Source organism: Cricetulus griseus, chromosome 4 (assembly GCF_003668045.3).
Source record: "Cricetulus griseus strain 17A/GY chromosome 4, alternate assembly CriGri-PICRH-1.0, whole genome shotgun sequence".
Classification (NCBI taxonomy): domain Eukaryota; kingdom Metazoa; phylum Chordata; class Mammalia; order Rodentia; family Cricetidae; genus Cricetulus; species Cricetulus griseus.
The window spans coordinates 186817514-186832099 of NC_048597.1; the positions used below are offsets into that span (position 1 = coordinate 186817514).

The 14586-nt window shown below is 42.9% G+C and overlaps 1 protein-coding gene across 1 annotated transcript in view; it reads right to left on the reverse strand.

Moving 5' to 3' along the window:
• Nucleotides 1-1044: 1044 nt before the first annotated feature.
• Tmod2 (tropomodulin 2) overlaps nucleotides 1045-14586 on the reverse strand; it is a 40376-nt gene continuing 26834 nt past the window's right edge. Inside the window, exons 6-10 of the mRNA XM_027411140.2 lie at nucleotides 14450-14580; nucleotides 11195-11302; nucleotides 6677-6820; nucleotides 4682-4826; nucleotides 1045-1698 (exon numbers count right to left, since the gene is read on the reverse strand). Coding sequence (XP_027266941.1) covers nucleotides 1664-1698; nucleotides 4682-4826; nucleotides 6677-6820; nucleotides 11195-11302; nucleotides 14450-14580 — 563 coding nt within the window. The 3' untranslated portion in view covers nucleotides 1045-1663. The remainder of the gene's footprint in view (nucleotides 1699-4681; nucleotides 4827-6676; nucleotides 6821-11194; nucleotides 11303-14449; nucleotides 14581-14586) is intronic.

A 14586-nucleotide genomic window follows, 5' to 3' on the forward strand; every position in this document is an offset into this window, starting at 1 on the left:
CAGCATCCATCTCTCTCTGCTTCCTGTCTGTGAGTGCGATGTTACCAGTCACCTCACGCTCCTGCTACCTACTGTTCTTCTCTGTCATGTGGACAGTACCCTAAAACTGTGAGCCAAAAGGAACCCATTCTTCCTAATGTTCCTTTTGCCAGCTATTTAGTCACAGCAGTGGGCAGAGGGGCAGACACAGCTATCACACAGAGGCTGCCACAAGCTGTTATCTATGACAGAAGAGAGAAGAGATTATTTGCAGCCAAACACTTCTGTTATTTGTTACCTTAATTTTGTACTTCACTGTCCAACTGTTATACTAAGAAATTAATGCAATCATTTCAGCTGTGTTTTCACAGACTTTGTCTTTGAGGTGACAAACCTCTGAGTAACTGACAATTCATTTTTACCTTACGTTTGCAAATGTCTGGATCGACCATGTCGTGGGATAAAAAGTGGCACCTGATCTTAGCCAAAACGTAGTGAAGCAACTTCATGTGACAAAAATCTATGTAATTAACCACAATGCCCACAATTTATCCTGTAAACTTGTCATGCTAAAGATGAAGCATCAATTGCTTTTAAATTTTGTCATTTTTTAAAACTTTGATTAAAGTGCCATTATCTTTTAAACTTATTTTTAATCATGTGTATGTGTATGGGGGGTATGTACATGAGTGTGGATGCCCTCAAGGCTGGAGGCATCAGATTCCCCTGAAGATGGAGTTATAGGCCATTGTTAGCTGCTTGACATAGGTGCTGGGAACTGAATTCTGGTCTTCTGGAAAAGTAGCAAGCACTCTTAACTGCTGAGCCGTCTCTCTAGCCCATAAGATGCCTTTATTATTGTTTTATTTGGGAATGTGCTACTTTGAAATTTTCTTTCAGTAAGACTTAAAAATTTTCTATTATACCTGGAAAGCCTTTCAATGGCTTTATAAATAATTGTCTATTAAATATAATTTTGGTTGGAGATGTAGCTCAGAGGTAGAGTGCTTGCCTAGCATGCACAAGGCCCTGGGTACAATCCCCAGTACTACACACCTACACAAATACGTTTAATTCATGTTTAATCATCAATAAAGATAAGTGCGTGAATTATCAATATACTCACTGGGTAATAAACAGTTGATTTGCTAATGCTATGTTAAAGTGCTTCCTAAGAGGGATCCCACTGACTATCAGTCAGTTGGGCATGTGCACGAGAGACATTTTACTAGAATTAACGGAGAGTTTGTGAAAGATTGGCAATACTCACTTCTCATGTACTTAGCCTAACTCAAAGTGATGCATGTAAACAGAGATAGGCCTCTACTGCAATCAGCTACAAACACATGGCAGGTCCCATTCCATGACTAAAAAATGTTCATGGAAGAAAGCAAGACAACCCAATATGAAAGTGGTTAAAATCATCTCCAGCATTGTCACTGTCTAAGATCTGTATAATCCTATTTGTGGGAGCTGCCAGGTGTGTCCAGGAGCAAGTCAAACCGCTACACACATTTCCGAATCTCACATAAATAAGTAGTGCTAAAAAAAAAAAAAAAGAGTAACAGAATTATGGTTAACGGAAACGAACAGTCTTAGATAAAATGGTCCCATGGAGAAGAGGATGAGTTTGTGTTGTTTTTCAGATGGCTGTGTAGTGTGACTTCACCTCTTTTAGGGAGATTTACCTCCGGTCTCCTTCAAGTCTCTTCTTGCGAACTAGGTAAGAGAGAAAGAAAAGTTTAAAAAGGCAAATAGAAGAAAAGGATAATCTTTAAGGTCATTGTAGAGCAGTGGTTTTCAACCTCCCTAATGCTTCAACCCTTCTCTGTGTTGTGGTAACCCCGGCCATAAAAATATCTCCACTGTTACTTCGTAACTGTAATTTTGCTACTCTTCACTTATGAATAGGTAAATATCTAATATGAAGGATCTTAGACCCACATGTGGGTTGGGACACTGATCTAGAAGGTAGTATTCAACAAACAAAATCTATGCCACATATCAGAGGGTATGAATCATCTTCAACTTCAACGTTCAATGAATTATGACAGTAAGTGGAAATGGCAAAATAATCTGGAATGAAGAGGAATTCAAATTTAAATGAAGATATGTCTGGGAACTTCTCTGTGTGTCTGTGGAGGAGTCAGTTCAGGAGAGGTCACAAAGCAGTGAACTGCTACGTATTTTCATGGGGATTTCCACACAGGCATCTCCTTGGCTTCTGTGTAGTTCTGTCACCAACCAGCCTTTGCAAAGTTCCCAGGTGAACACAGTCTCACCCCCATTACCTCTGACTATGGCTGGGAGACTAGGCTTCTGTAAAGAGAAGAAGCTCAGATTCTCTAAGTCTCATCTTGATTAACAACTCCTAAGTCCCAGATGTGGTGTAGTCATAGTATTTTGGAGGCCAAGGCAGGAGAATCAGGATTTGGAGGCCAGCCTGGGCTACATAGTAAGTTCCAGGACAGCTTGGGATATATAGCATGATTCTGTCTCAAAACAAACAAACAAACAAACAATTCCAGACTGGAGAGATGGCTCAGTTATTAAGAGCACTGGCTACTCTTCCAGAGGTCCTGAGTTCGATTCCTAGCAGCCATATGGTGGCTCACAACCTTCTATAATGAGATCTGGTGTCCCCTTCTGGTCTTTTGGCAGACATGTAGGCATAACATTATACACATAATAAACAAATCTTTAAAAAGGAGGGAAAAACCCCAAACAATTCCTAAATATTGGTCTTCAAAAAAAAATGAGTTGTTTAGACAACAGGCAAATTCAGAGATTGAGGCTCCCTTAAACCAGTGCTTGGGAATCAAAGATACTGTCAAGACGGCCTGATTTGGGGGCTAAGTGGTTAAGGGCATGTGTTCTTTCAGATGACCTGGGTTCAATATCCTAGCACTCACATGCCTGCTCACAACTGGCCATAACCCCAGCTCCAGGAGAATGGAGCTCCTTGTATCCTGGTATCCTTGAGGATACCAGACACATTTGTGGTACACAGATATACATGCAAACTAAACATGCATACACATAAGTCAAATAAACCTTTAAAACTTGGCTGATTCAGTCAGGTGGTGGTGGCATACTCCTTAATCCCAGCACTCGGGAGGCAGAGGCAGATGGATGGACCTCTGAGTTCGAGGCCAGGCTAGTCTACAAAGTGAGTTCCGGGACAGCCAGGGCTGTTATACAGAGTAACCCTGTCTCAAAAAACAAAATACAAAATAAAACAAAAAAAATTGACTGATTCTATCCTTCTCTTCCCCTCTTCTGACATAGCCCAGGTTGGACTTCAACCAGGGTTTCCCTGTATTAGCCTACTGAATGCTGGCATTACAGGCACACACCACCAAAACTGACAGCATTCCTGGCTTCCACAACACTTTTCTTCTCTTTTCACTTCCTAGGCTGCAGACTCTCTTGGTTGATAACAAAGGGCTTCTGGAAGCTTCCTGGATTTGGCCAACTGGTACGCTGTCTGAGGTCCCCTCTAACTCACTACTTTCAGGAGCCCAAGCTGTAGGAAAGCTGCTGCCTTTGGAGAATGGCTGTTTCTGGACATGGGTTCTATTGTCAATACTTCCAGAGCCTTGCTTTGCCTATTTTTCTTTTGTTTTCTGGGCTGCTCAGATATAGACCTAACATGCTCGCTCCTTCCTTCCTTCCTTCCTTCCTTCCTTCCTTCCTTCCTTCCTTCCTTTCTTCCCTCCCTCCTCCTCCTCCCCTTTCTTTCTTTCTTTCTTTCTTTCTTTCTTTCTTTCTTTCTTTCTTTCTTTCTTTCTTTCTTTCTTTCTTTCTTGTTGTCTCCATTCTTTCCCAAAGTCTCCTGCTGGATCATGGGTCTCACTCTCTGTACTCAATGGTTAAGTATGGCCCTATGTCCTACCAGTGTCTGTCTCGCTCCCTTGTCCAAGGTCTGGTACACTGTTCCCAAACCTCAAACAAGGGACTCAAACCTGTTGCTGGCTGACTGCCAAGGAGACTTGTCCAGTCTTAGATATCCCTCTGCTATGCTGCTCTAGGTAGTTAAGGTGTCCCCAGACAAAGCCTTCCCAATCTGACCCATCCTTCTACATACACTATGAGTGGCCAGGAAATGCCCTATCTCCTTCTAACAGAAGGAACAGTGTGGATCCCAAGCAAAGTGTAACAGCATGAGAAGGCAAAGAGGCAAAGGCCTCTCTGAAAAGCTCCGTGAGAGTTTAACCTCTGAAATGTAGCTCTTTTAGAGTATTTCACATGTAAAACACAGAAGTGTTCATGTCTCCACATTTAAGCCTGAGTATTGAAAAGAAGTGCCATCAGAAGTCAAACATAAGGAACACGGGATTGCCATGCCCTGTGTCCAAACAGAGAGAGTACCATCAGCATGGAAGGGGGTGAGGAGGAGAGGGGGAGGGGAGGAGAGGAAGGGGAAGGGGAGGAGAAGAGAGGAGAAGGAGGGAAGGAGAAGAGAGGGAAGGAGAGGGGAGGGGAGGAGAGGCAAAGACAAAGAAATCAAGCAACAGCTAAGCTAGAGTAAATCGCTCTTCTACAAGAATGCTGAGTTGAAGCTTTAACACCTCGAAGACCAGAGGATTGCCATGATGACCAGCCCATCGGTAAAGCATCTGAGATGCTGCCTCCAAAGTGGGAAGATAAATCTTCCCAGTGCTCTTCCTACTGTCACTAGCACAGATCACATCTGTCTTACCCAGGTCATTATTCTTTGTGATGGCAGCTGCCACTCTTGTCCGTGGCCCTTGCTTGGTAAACTGGTACCCAAACTTGAGGATCCTTGAGTTCTCCTCCAGCATCTGTGCTATCTCCATCTCCACAGCTGTTCCCAACTGCTGCCTCTGGTTGTGAGTGCACACAGATACACACAGGATAAACAGGAAGGGAAAGGAAACAGTTACTTACAGGGGAAAACCTCATGGCTACCTCCACAAAAATGTTCAAACACAAAGGGAGAAAGCCACCTGAGATGTTCTCTCCGATTTAGTCATTAGGTCTGGCTCTTAATCTAGAAACAGAATGCAGACAGCCCAAACTGCTGGTATTCAAAAATAAAAAGCAAAACCAACCAAGCAAACAAACAAACAAAAGCATCAAAAACAAGAAGTCAGGCTGGGGAGATGGCTCAGTGGGAAAAGTGCTTCCATGCACACATGAGGCTCTGAATTTGGATGCCCAGACCCATGTTATAAAGTCAGGCATGATGACATGAACCTATAACTCCATAGTGGTGTGTGTGTGTGTGTGTGTGTGTGTTTGTGTGCACGTGTGCATGCACAAGTGCATGCAGAGATAGGTAAATCCCAGAGGTCACTGGTCAACCAGTCTAGTCAATCAGCGAGCTCCAGGTCCAGAGGCAGACCCTGTTACAAAAACTAAATGTATGGTGGGATGTTACAACAAGAAGACACCTGACATCAACCTTTGACCTCCACATGCACACCCATGTATTCACACACTCACATGCATATGAACACACACATAATCAACAACAGCAAAAACCCAACAGCAAACAAGAAATCCTTTGTGAAGAAAAGATGAACTGGATGCATGACTATAACTGCAGGACTTGGAGACTAAGCCATGAAGATCTTCAAGGCTAGCCTGTGCTAACCAATGGGATTGTCTCAAAAACAAATATGTGACACAAAACAAATTCCTGAGTGAGTTTAAGCAAAACTGATAGTTGTTCTTCCAAGTCACTCGGTGCTAATGGGATTAAAGTAGTGGGAAAGTCTGGTAGCCATCATTCAAATACTGAATCTGTAATAATTAAGATCTAGGCTGGAGAGATGGTTCAGCAGCTACGAGCACCTGCTATTCTTCCAGAAGTGCTTTATTTGATTCCAAGCACTTATATTGGGCAGCTCTCAACCTCCTGTAACCCTAGAATCAGATGTCTCTGACCTCTGACCTCTGGCACACACACCATTAAAAATAATAAATAAGTTAAAGATACTCATCAATGGCCTCTAAGTAAGAGCAAGCCTCAGTGTCTGGTCAGGGCCACCTCCACTTTCTTTCCATTCACAGTCTCCATAAGAGGCAAAGTCAAGGCTGGGGTAGTGCTGGGTAGTCAGGCTACAGGGTAAAAGAATGAAAAGCAGCTGGCAATACCCTGATGCCTGGCAAGCTTAGGGCATGGGTAGCTGGCTCTTTGTGGGTGCACTGGCCTGCCATGAAGTTTATTTAAGAACATGCTCTGAGGCTGGGGAGAATGCTTAGTCAGTAAAGTGCTTGTGACACATCATGAGGACCTGAGTTCAATCCCTGCATTTGTAATACCAGCGCTGGGAGGCAGAGACAAGTAAAAAGGTAGCTGACTTTACATGTACACATGCATGTGTGCACACACACACACACACACACACACACACACACACACACACACACACACACACACACGCACGCACGCACGCACGGGTGGGGGAGGAGAGGGAGAGGAAGAGGGAGAGGGAGAGGGAGAGGGAGAGGGAGAGGGAGAGGGAGAAGGAAAGGGAGACAGAGACAGAGATGGAGAGAGAATATACGCTTCCTCCATGGGCCAGAAGCTGTTAAGGTTTGTAGGACAGCCAGAAGAACCACCAAGTCCACACAGAGCTTTGAGCTTTAGCCCACTCCCCAGGGGTCTCCCCGCTCCAAATGGACTGTCTAAGATGTAAGCTAGCTTGCCTTTGCTCCCCTTCTGTACCTGGTTGTCAATCTTGATCTCGGTCAAGGTGTCATTCTCCTTCAGGGCTTCCACCAGGGCCAGGATTCCAGCGCCAGTGATGAAATTGGATTCTATGTTTAGACTTTTCAAGGTCTTGTTGACTTTTAGCATATCTGCAAAAGCCTAAGTGGTCAGAAACAGTTATTAGGGTTTCTAATGATTGGTTTTATGAACATCTCTCCCGAATAAAAAAATAGTTTTATAGCACTTAAAGAAAAACACTTTCATCTCCAATTAAAATTAAAAGTTAGAGATGTAGTTAAAAATTAAAATAGGGTTGAGTGGTAGTGGTGACAACTTTAATCCCAGCACTCTAGAGGCAGATCTCTATGAGTTTGAGGCCAGCCTGATCTACAGAGACAGTTCCAAGACAGCCATGGCTACACAAATAAAAAGAAAAGAAAAAAAATTACAATAGCTTAGTAGAGGCTGGAGAGATGACTCAGTGGTTCTGAGCACTGGCTGCTTTTCTGGAAGACCTGGGTTTGATTCCCAGCATCTACATGGTGTGTGTGTGAGTGCACGTTTTCTCTTATTTTAAATTATTTGTTTTATGTATGGGTGCTCTTCTTGCATGTAAGTCTGTGTACCATGTGTATGCCTGAGCCAGTAGAGACCAGAAAAGGGTGTAGGATCACCTGGAACTGGAGTTACAGACAGTTGTGAGCACCATGTGGGTGCTGGGGAACAAAACCTCTGAAAGATCAGCCAGTTCTCTTAACCACTGAGCTCTCTCCAGCCTCTGTCTGTCAGTCTGCCTGCCTTTCCTGTCCCTCCCTCCCTCCCTCCCTCCCTCCCTCCCTCCCCTCCTCCCTCCCTCCCTCTCCCTCTCCCTCTCCCTCTCCCTCTCTCTCTCTCTCTCTCTCTGTGTAGACAGACTCTCAGGTAGTCCAGGCTGGTCTTGAACTTGCCGTGTAACTGAGGTTGAACACAAAGTGCTGATCTTCCTGTGTCTACCTCTCAAGAGCTGAGACTACATACTCACTAAATGAACACATTTATTTATTTGTTTGTTTGCTTATTTATTTATCTATTATGTATACAGTGTTCTGCCTGCATGTATACCTGAATGCCAGAAGAGGGCACCAGATTTCATTATGGATGGTTGTGAGCCACCATGTGGTTGCTGGGAATTGAACTCAGGACCTCTGGAAGAGCAGCCTGAGCCATCTCTCCAGCTCCCAAATGAACACATTTTAATACTAGTTTAAAGTGTTTCAGTACCAAGAAATTCCAAAAACATACATATAATTGGTGCTGCGGAGATGGTTCACAGCACTTGCTGCTCAGTCATGAAAACAGGTGTCCAGATCCTAGCATCAAGAGGTTCACAAACACCTGGAAGTCCAGCTCCAAGGGATCCAATGCCCTCTTCTAGCTTCCATGAGTGCCCCCACTCTCATGTGTCCATACCTTTACTTAGACACATACATAGACACACATACAATGATAACATCTAAATAAATTTAAATATCAATATACATATAAAATTTCAAGTATATTTTGATCCCACCTAGATGAATATGAACTGAGTCACGATCTCGAAGGCTGTGGCTTGACCTTCTGCTCCTCGAGTGAATAAACAGTTGATTGGCAGCCACTTTAATTAAAGTCTTAAAGGCAATAAGTAGAAGAATGAAAAACAAATTGCTAATAGTGATTGCTTCTAGGGAGTAGACCAAGGAAGTTCTAAACTATTTTAATTATCTTAATGGCAGTTAGGACAGAAGAAGGAAGAGAAGGAATTCCATATGACTTGGAATTTCTCAGCCTTGGCATGGCTAAGACCTGGGTCTGCAGAGTTCTATGCTATGGGTGTCCTGTGTACTGTAGGTCTGTTCCCAGCCTCTCCAGTTTCTGAGACCTAACACATGCCAGTAGTACTGTCCTCATCACAACAACCCCAACCGTCTCCTGCCACTGCTGCCTTAGTGAGCTGAGAATCACTAGGGCAGAATAAAAATCCTGTGCATTGACAGTTGTTTGAACTGAAAACCCAGGGATATGAGCTGATGGCATGGCATACTATGCAATTCAAGGTATATTTAGTCAATATCGGGGAGCTCTCCCTGTCTCTGTTTTGATTCTGATTTATGGAGACAGGGTTTCCCTGCATAGACCTGGCTGTCCAGGAACTTGCTCTGTAGGCCTGACTGGCCTTGAACTCAGAGATCTGTTTGCCTCTCCCTCCCAAACGATGGGATTAGAGGCGTGCACTACCACACCCAGCTTAATACTTGATCTTAAAGTTAAATGTACACATTTTAATCAGAGCAAGAGAAAGGAGTTTGGCAAGCCTTTCCTTATGGGACACACCAGCTTTGGCATAAAACTTGCAGTTCCAGAATAGTGAAATGTCAGAGCAATTAGTTCTTTACAAAAACTTGCAGGGCCTCCTGGCAGGCAGCCAAGATCATGCTGCTTTATCTTAAACTTGAGAAAACACTTTTTTTCCCCCTCAAACTGAATAAAATGGAGCACACACAGCCAAACATAACTTGGAGTTATTACACACAAATTCACTTCAGTTCAGCAAATATCTGAGCATCTATTCCATGTGCTGGGGTAATAATGTCAGGAAAGCATAGATATGATTTCTTAAATGTTATATAAATAATTAGAGTAGAAATACATGTCTCAAAAAAAAAAGATTTGCTTTCTGTACTCTATGGGATTATACAAAAGCATAATTTCCTGGGGCTAGAAAGATGTCTCAGCAGTTCAGCACACATGCCGCTCTTGGTGAGGACCCAGGTTCAGTTCCCGGCACCCACATCAGGCTGTTCAAAACCACCTGTAACTCCAGCTCCAAGAGCGGGACTTCATGAACACCTGATCTCACACAAGCATGCACGAGCACGCGCGCGCACACACACACACAAATGTGCAATTTAATTAAAAATTAAAATAAATCTTTTAAATATAACAGAAACCAGAATACATAGCTTCCCTGCTGACCAAATGGAAGCCACAAGAAATATAGCTGCTAAGCCTTTGAAAGATAGCTAGTTTGAACTGATGTGCTATAAATATTTTATGCCATGGACTTCAAAGATGAAATATGAATTAAAGAATATGGAATACCTCATTATAGTTCCAAATTAGATACACCTACATGTATCTATATATACTTATATTTTTAACATTTATTTTATGTATATGGGTGTTTTGCTGGGAAGGATGTCTATGCACCATAGGCATGTGGTACCCAAGGATGACAGAAGAGGAGGACATCAGATCCCCTGGAGTTACAAGTGCGTGTGAGTTGTCTGAAGTAGGTGCTTTAATTAACACAGGTCCTCTGGAAAAGTCACAAGCACTCAGAACTGCTGAGCCATCATCATGCCTGGACAACTTTGTTTTTCTAGTATGACTTGAGAGCTGAGTGACTGATGCTGTAGACTCTCAGGCCGATTCCCAGAATCCCTATCAACAACAAATTGTAGCCGATGAACCTCAGCAGGGCTCTGTGTATAAATGTAGCAGAATGTAACCAGAAAGACCTGTTGGTGACTCTTGGTTCTATCATTCCTTGCTACACATGGGATAATCTAATCTCTTTTTTGTTACAGTGGGAACTAACAACGGCGCTTGCACACTCAGAGCTCTCCAGTGATGAATGGGTGAGGCAATGCATGAAAATCTGAGCTATTGGTACTGCAGTCACTAATTCCTCAGGAAACTGGCTTGGAATTAGGAAAGCAGACAAGAGGAAGAACAGTGATGCTATGGCAGTAACAGCATTTACTTGGGCTAAAGCTTTCCTGTTGAGCTGAATTACCTAAAATGCATAAAAGGACTAGGAGTCTGGTTGCTTTCCTTCCCATATTCTAATTAACTGAATGTCAAACAAAATGGTTCAGTATTTTGGTTGTTTAAAGTATGCTTGGAAAATTAACCCACATAAAGATTAAGATAAAATCTACTCTGACTTTTTCTTTTTATATGTGCCAAGCTCAAGTAGGCTTTTGGGACTATAACATCCAATGACTGCTACAGAAAGTTACCGTAGAAACAAATGTTTCAGAATGGCTTTTTTCAACACAGAACAAACTCTAAATATTTATTTAGCTAAATGCCAAGATGCTTGTCTTGTTTCTTTTTTGGAATGTGCAGCACTGAGAGAATCCAGTTAATTCATTATGCTTGCAGTATATACCGGCTCTGAGCTTGTGCCTCAGAACTGTAAATTCATCAGATTAAGTTGACCAGATCTAAGACTTTTGATTGATAAAATAAATTAAAACGAATCTCTAACAGCAAGGAGTGAGGATTTTATGCCTAAAATCAGCACTAGGCAAGCTGAGGCAGGAGGATTTCTGGGAATTCAAGGCCAGTCCAAGAAACATAGTGAGTTCAAACCCAGGCCACATAGCAAGAGCCTATCTCAAGACTACTAAAAGCAAAGTTAGATAATTTTAAAGAATAAGAACAAAACTAAAAATAGAGTCTCCAGTGAATTAAATGACTTCATACTGTATTTCAAGTCTTACTTACAAGGGCCACAGGGTCATTGCTGCGGGTTGCAGCTAGGCTGAACTTCTTCACATGGGTGTTGGTCTCCAGAGCCTTTGCAAATTCCTTCAGGGTTGGAATTGGAATGTTCTAAAGCAGAGAAGACAGGGCCAGTTATAAACCACTCACAACACACTCACCCTCAACTTGAAAATATTTTTCATTTTGGATTGGACCCAGAGTCTCACATGTGCTAAGCATGAGTTCTGACCTCACTGTCAGCAAGCCCTCCCCACCCCTAACTTTTAACTATCACCTATTTTTTAGATGGCTGATTACATATCCTTTTTAGTTTTATTGCCCAGGTGTGAGGTAACTAATTAAGTCTGAGTGAATAGCGCCTCTTAGTGCCCAGTAAAGGAATGTGACACAAAAGGTTTTTCTTTTTTCTTCTCATGGTAGCAACTATGTTCTAGAACATGTCTCTCATAGACATATCCTTAGATGTGCTTTTCTCCTTGGCCTGAAAATTCCTGCTGCCTTTTCCTCTAATTATTATATTATTATACCTATTGTAAGTAAAGACTGGATGGATGTTAACTGGGTCTCTGGGAACCCAGGCTGACTTCAATCTGGCCTCAATTTCACTATGTGGCCAAAGGTCCCTTGAACTCAGGGTGATTCCCCTGCTTCTACCTCTACCAGGTGGAGTCTCTGCCCACAGCCACATGGGCATACCATGATGGAAATAGAATCTTTGGATACAATGTGTGAGCAACCACATTTGTTTACCATTCTTTCTTTTCTTTTTTAGATTTATGAATTGTATTTTATGAGTGTTTTGCATGCGTGTAGAGATGTGTGCTTGCACTCTTTCTCACAGGTCACACAGCACAGAGCTGATTGCCATGGAAGGAAGCAACAGGCAGCAAGGGGCAGCAATGGACACGCACCAGGCTGCATTGTGGACAAGCTGAGTGACTCTGGCAACTTAACCTCTTCAAGTCTCACTGAAAATTAAACAAGATAATGAATTTTAAGCAGCCAAGGACATAACACAGTGTGCACTCAACAAAAGCAATATTACTGGGGCTGGAGAGATGGTTCAGTGGTGAAGGGCACTTGCTGTTATTGCAGAGGACCTGGGTTCAATTCTCAGCGTCCATGTTGGGTGGCTTACAACTACCTGACTGTCATTCCAGGTGATCCAATGCTCCCTTCTGACCTCCAGAGGCAACTTCACTCGTGCTCATAACCACACACAGACACCTCTAAACATAGTTAAAAATATATCTTTAGAAGTGACATTAAATGTTGGGAACCACCCAACAAGAACGAACAAAACAAGCCAGGATAATGGCATGGGTCTGGAATACCACCTTTAGGGAGGTAATGGTAGGAAGATGGAGAATTTGAGATCAGCCTGGTTTACACAGCAAGTTTAAAGAGGTTAAAGCCTGTCTTGGAAACACAGTGAAACCTTGCCTCAAACTAGCCACCCAACTAATCAACCAGCCAACCAACTACCTGAAGAGAATGAATAAAACAAGCCTTAGTCAATTCATATTTGTTCATGTTCCTCCTCTCTTCCCTTCTCTTCCTGCCTTCAATAGCAACATGACATCAAACATGGTCCATGAACTAAACTGTGGGAGTAGACTTCTGGGACTTTGTGAGAAAACTCCAAATAAACAAGACAAGAGTCTTGTAATCTCTACTCCTCCATAACGTGGTTCTTCTTGGAATGTGCTTTCGAACCCTCCCAGGTAGAGGGCACAGAAGTGAGTTTACTTCAGATTATTCATTACAACTGGCTATGTGCTTATATGCCTCTAAAGAAAAAAAAAAAAAAGCCTGTGTTTGCGACCTGTGGCTTGTCCTTGTGATTGTACACTTTACTCAGGTGACTCTTCTTAACATTCAGAGTACAAACTGTCTGATGCTCTGAATAAAGTTGGCTATTGCATGCGACTTTAGTAAGGCTCATTTTTAGGCACTACTTCCCTATGTTCATATTGGCATGTAGAGTGGCAAGAACATGACAGAAAAAAGTAGAAATGACAATGACAGTCCATGACTTCAGACACCAGGTCATGGAAAATACTCTTATGCTTTTCTTGCTTTTTACAGGTTTTTGTTGTTGTTGTTGTTGTTGTTTTGAGACAGGGTTTCTCTGTGTAGCTTTATGGACCAGGCAGGCCTCAAACTCACAGAGATCCGTCTGCCTCTGCCTTCCTAGAGTGCGGGGATTAAAGATGTGCACCACCAGTGCCCAGCTTCTTGTTATTTTTAAAAAGTGTTTATTTTAGTCTTTAAGTGTGTGTGTGTGTGTGTGTGTGTGTGTGTAGCTATGTTGTACACGTAAGTATAGGTACCCACAGAGGTCAGCAGTGTTGGATCCCCTGGATCTGGAGTTACAGGTGGTTGTGAGGTAGTTGATGTGTGTGCAGGGAACTGAACTTGAGTACTTTGCAAGAGAAGCAATTGATTCTAACCACTGAGCCTTCACCCCAGTCCAACTTCTTGCTCTTTTATTCTGGGGTCACTTTCTTTGGGGGAAACCAGATGAGATTTTTATGAAGACACTCAAGTAGCCCTAAAAAGAGGGCCCATGTGGTGGGAAAGTGAGGTCTCTTGCCCACAGCCACATGAGCGTTGCCGTCTTAGAAATTAATCCTTTGACTACCTTAGCCTGGACTGGAAGCTTCACTGTAGTCTCATTTGAGCGCCTGTGCCAACGACCCTTTTAAATTACTCTGGCATTCCTGACATTTGAAACTGTGTGAAGGGGCTGGGGATGCAGCTAAGTTGCAGAGTGCTGTGGCACACACAGGAGGCCTTGGATTTGATTCCTAGCACTAGACAAAAAAAAAAAAAAAGTTGAAGTTGCTATGCAGCAGTAGATACAATGTGCTTCTTTTGGCCCAGGTGCTATGATTCTTTTCAGTAAGTTCTAGATATTATTTTTCTTATAGACCCATGTCTTTTGACTAAGTTACTCTGTCTGAAGTCAGTGACTTGAAAAGACTGCAAGCCAGTGTAAATAAAAGCAGGCAGTTAATCCTGGCGGTGGTGGTGCATGCCTTTAATCCCAGAATTTGGGAGGCAGAGGCAGATGGATCTCTGTGAGTTCGAGATCAGCCTGGTCTACAAGAGCTAGTACCAGGACAGCCTCCAAAGCCACAGAGAAACCCTGTCTCGAAAAACCAAAAAAAAAAAAAAAAAAAAGCAGGCAGTTGACAATCCCCAGGCAGCTCTGTGATGCTAGGATAAGCCAAGAGGTAAAGGCAGATGTACCTTAATGTTGTTGAGGTTGACCTCTTGCAGGCTCGGGTCGTTGGCCTTCATCTGCTGCAGACTTGCTTCTACATTTGTGGGGTTTGGTGGTTCCTCAAATACTGGTTTGGCCTTTTCACCTTTGACAACATCTACAA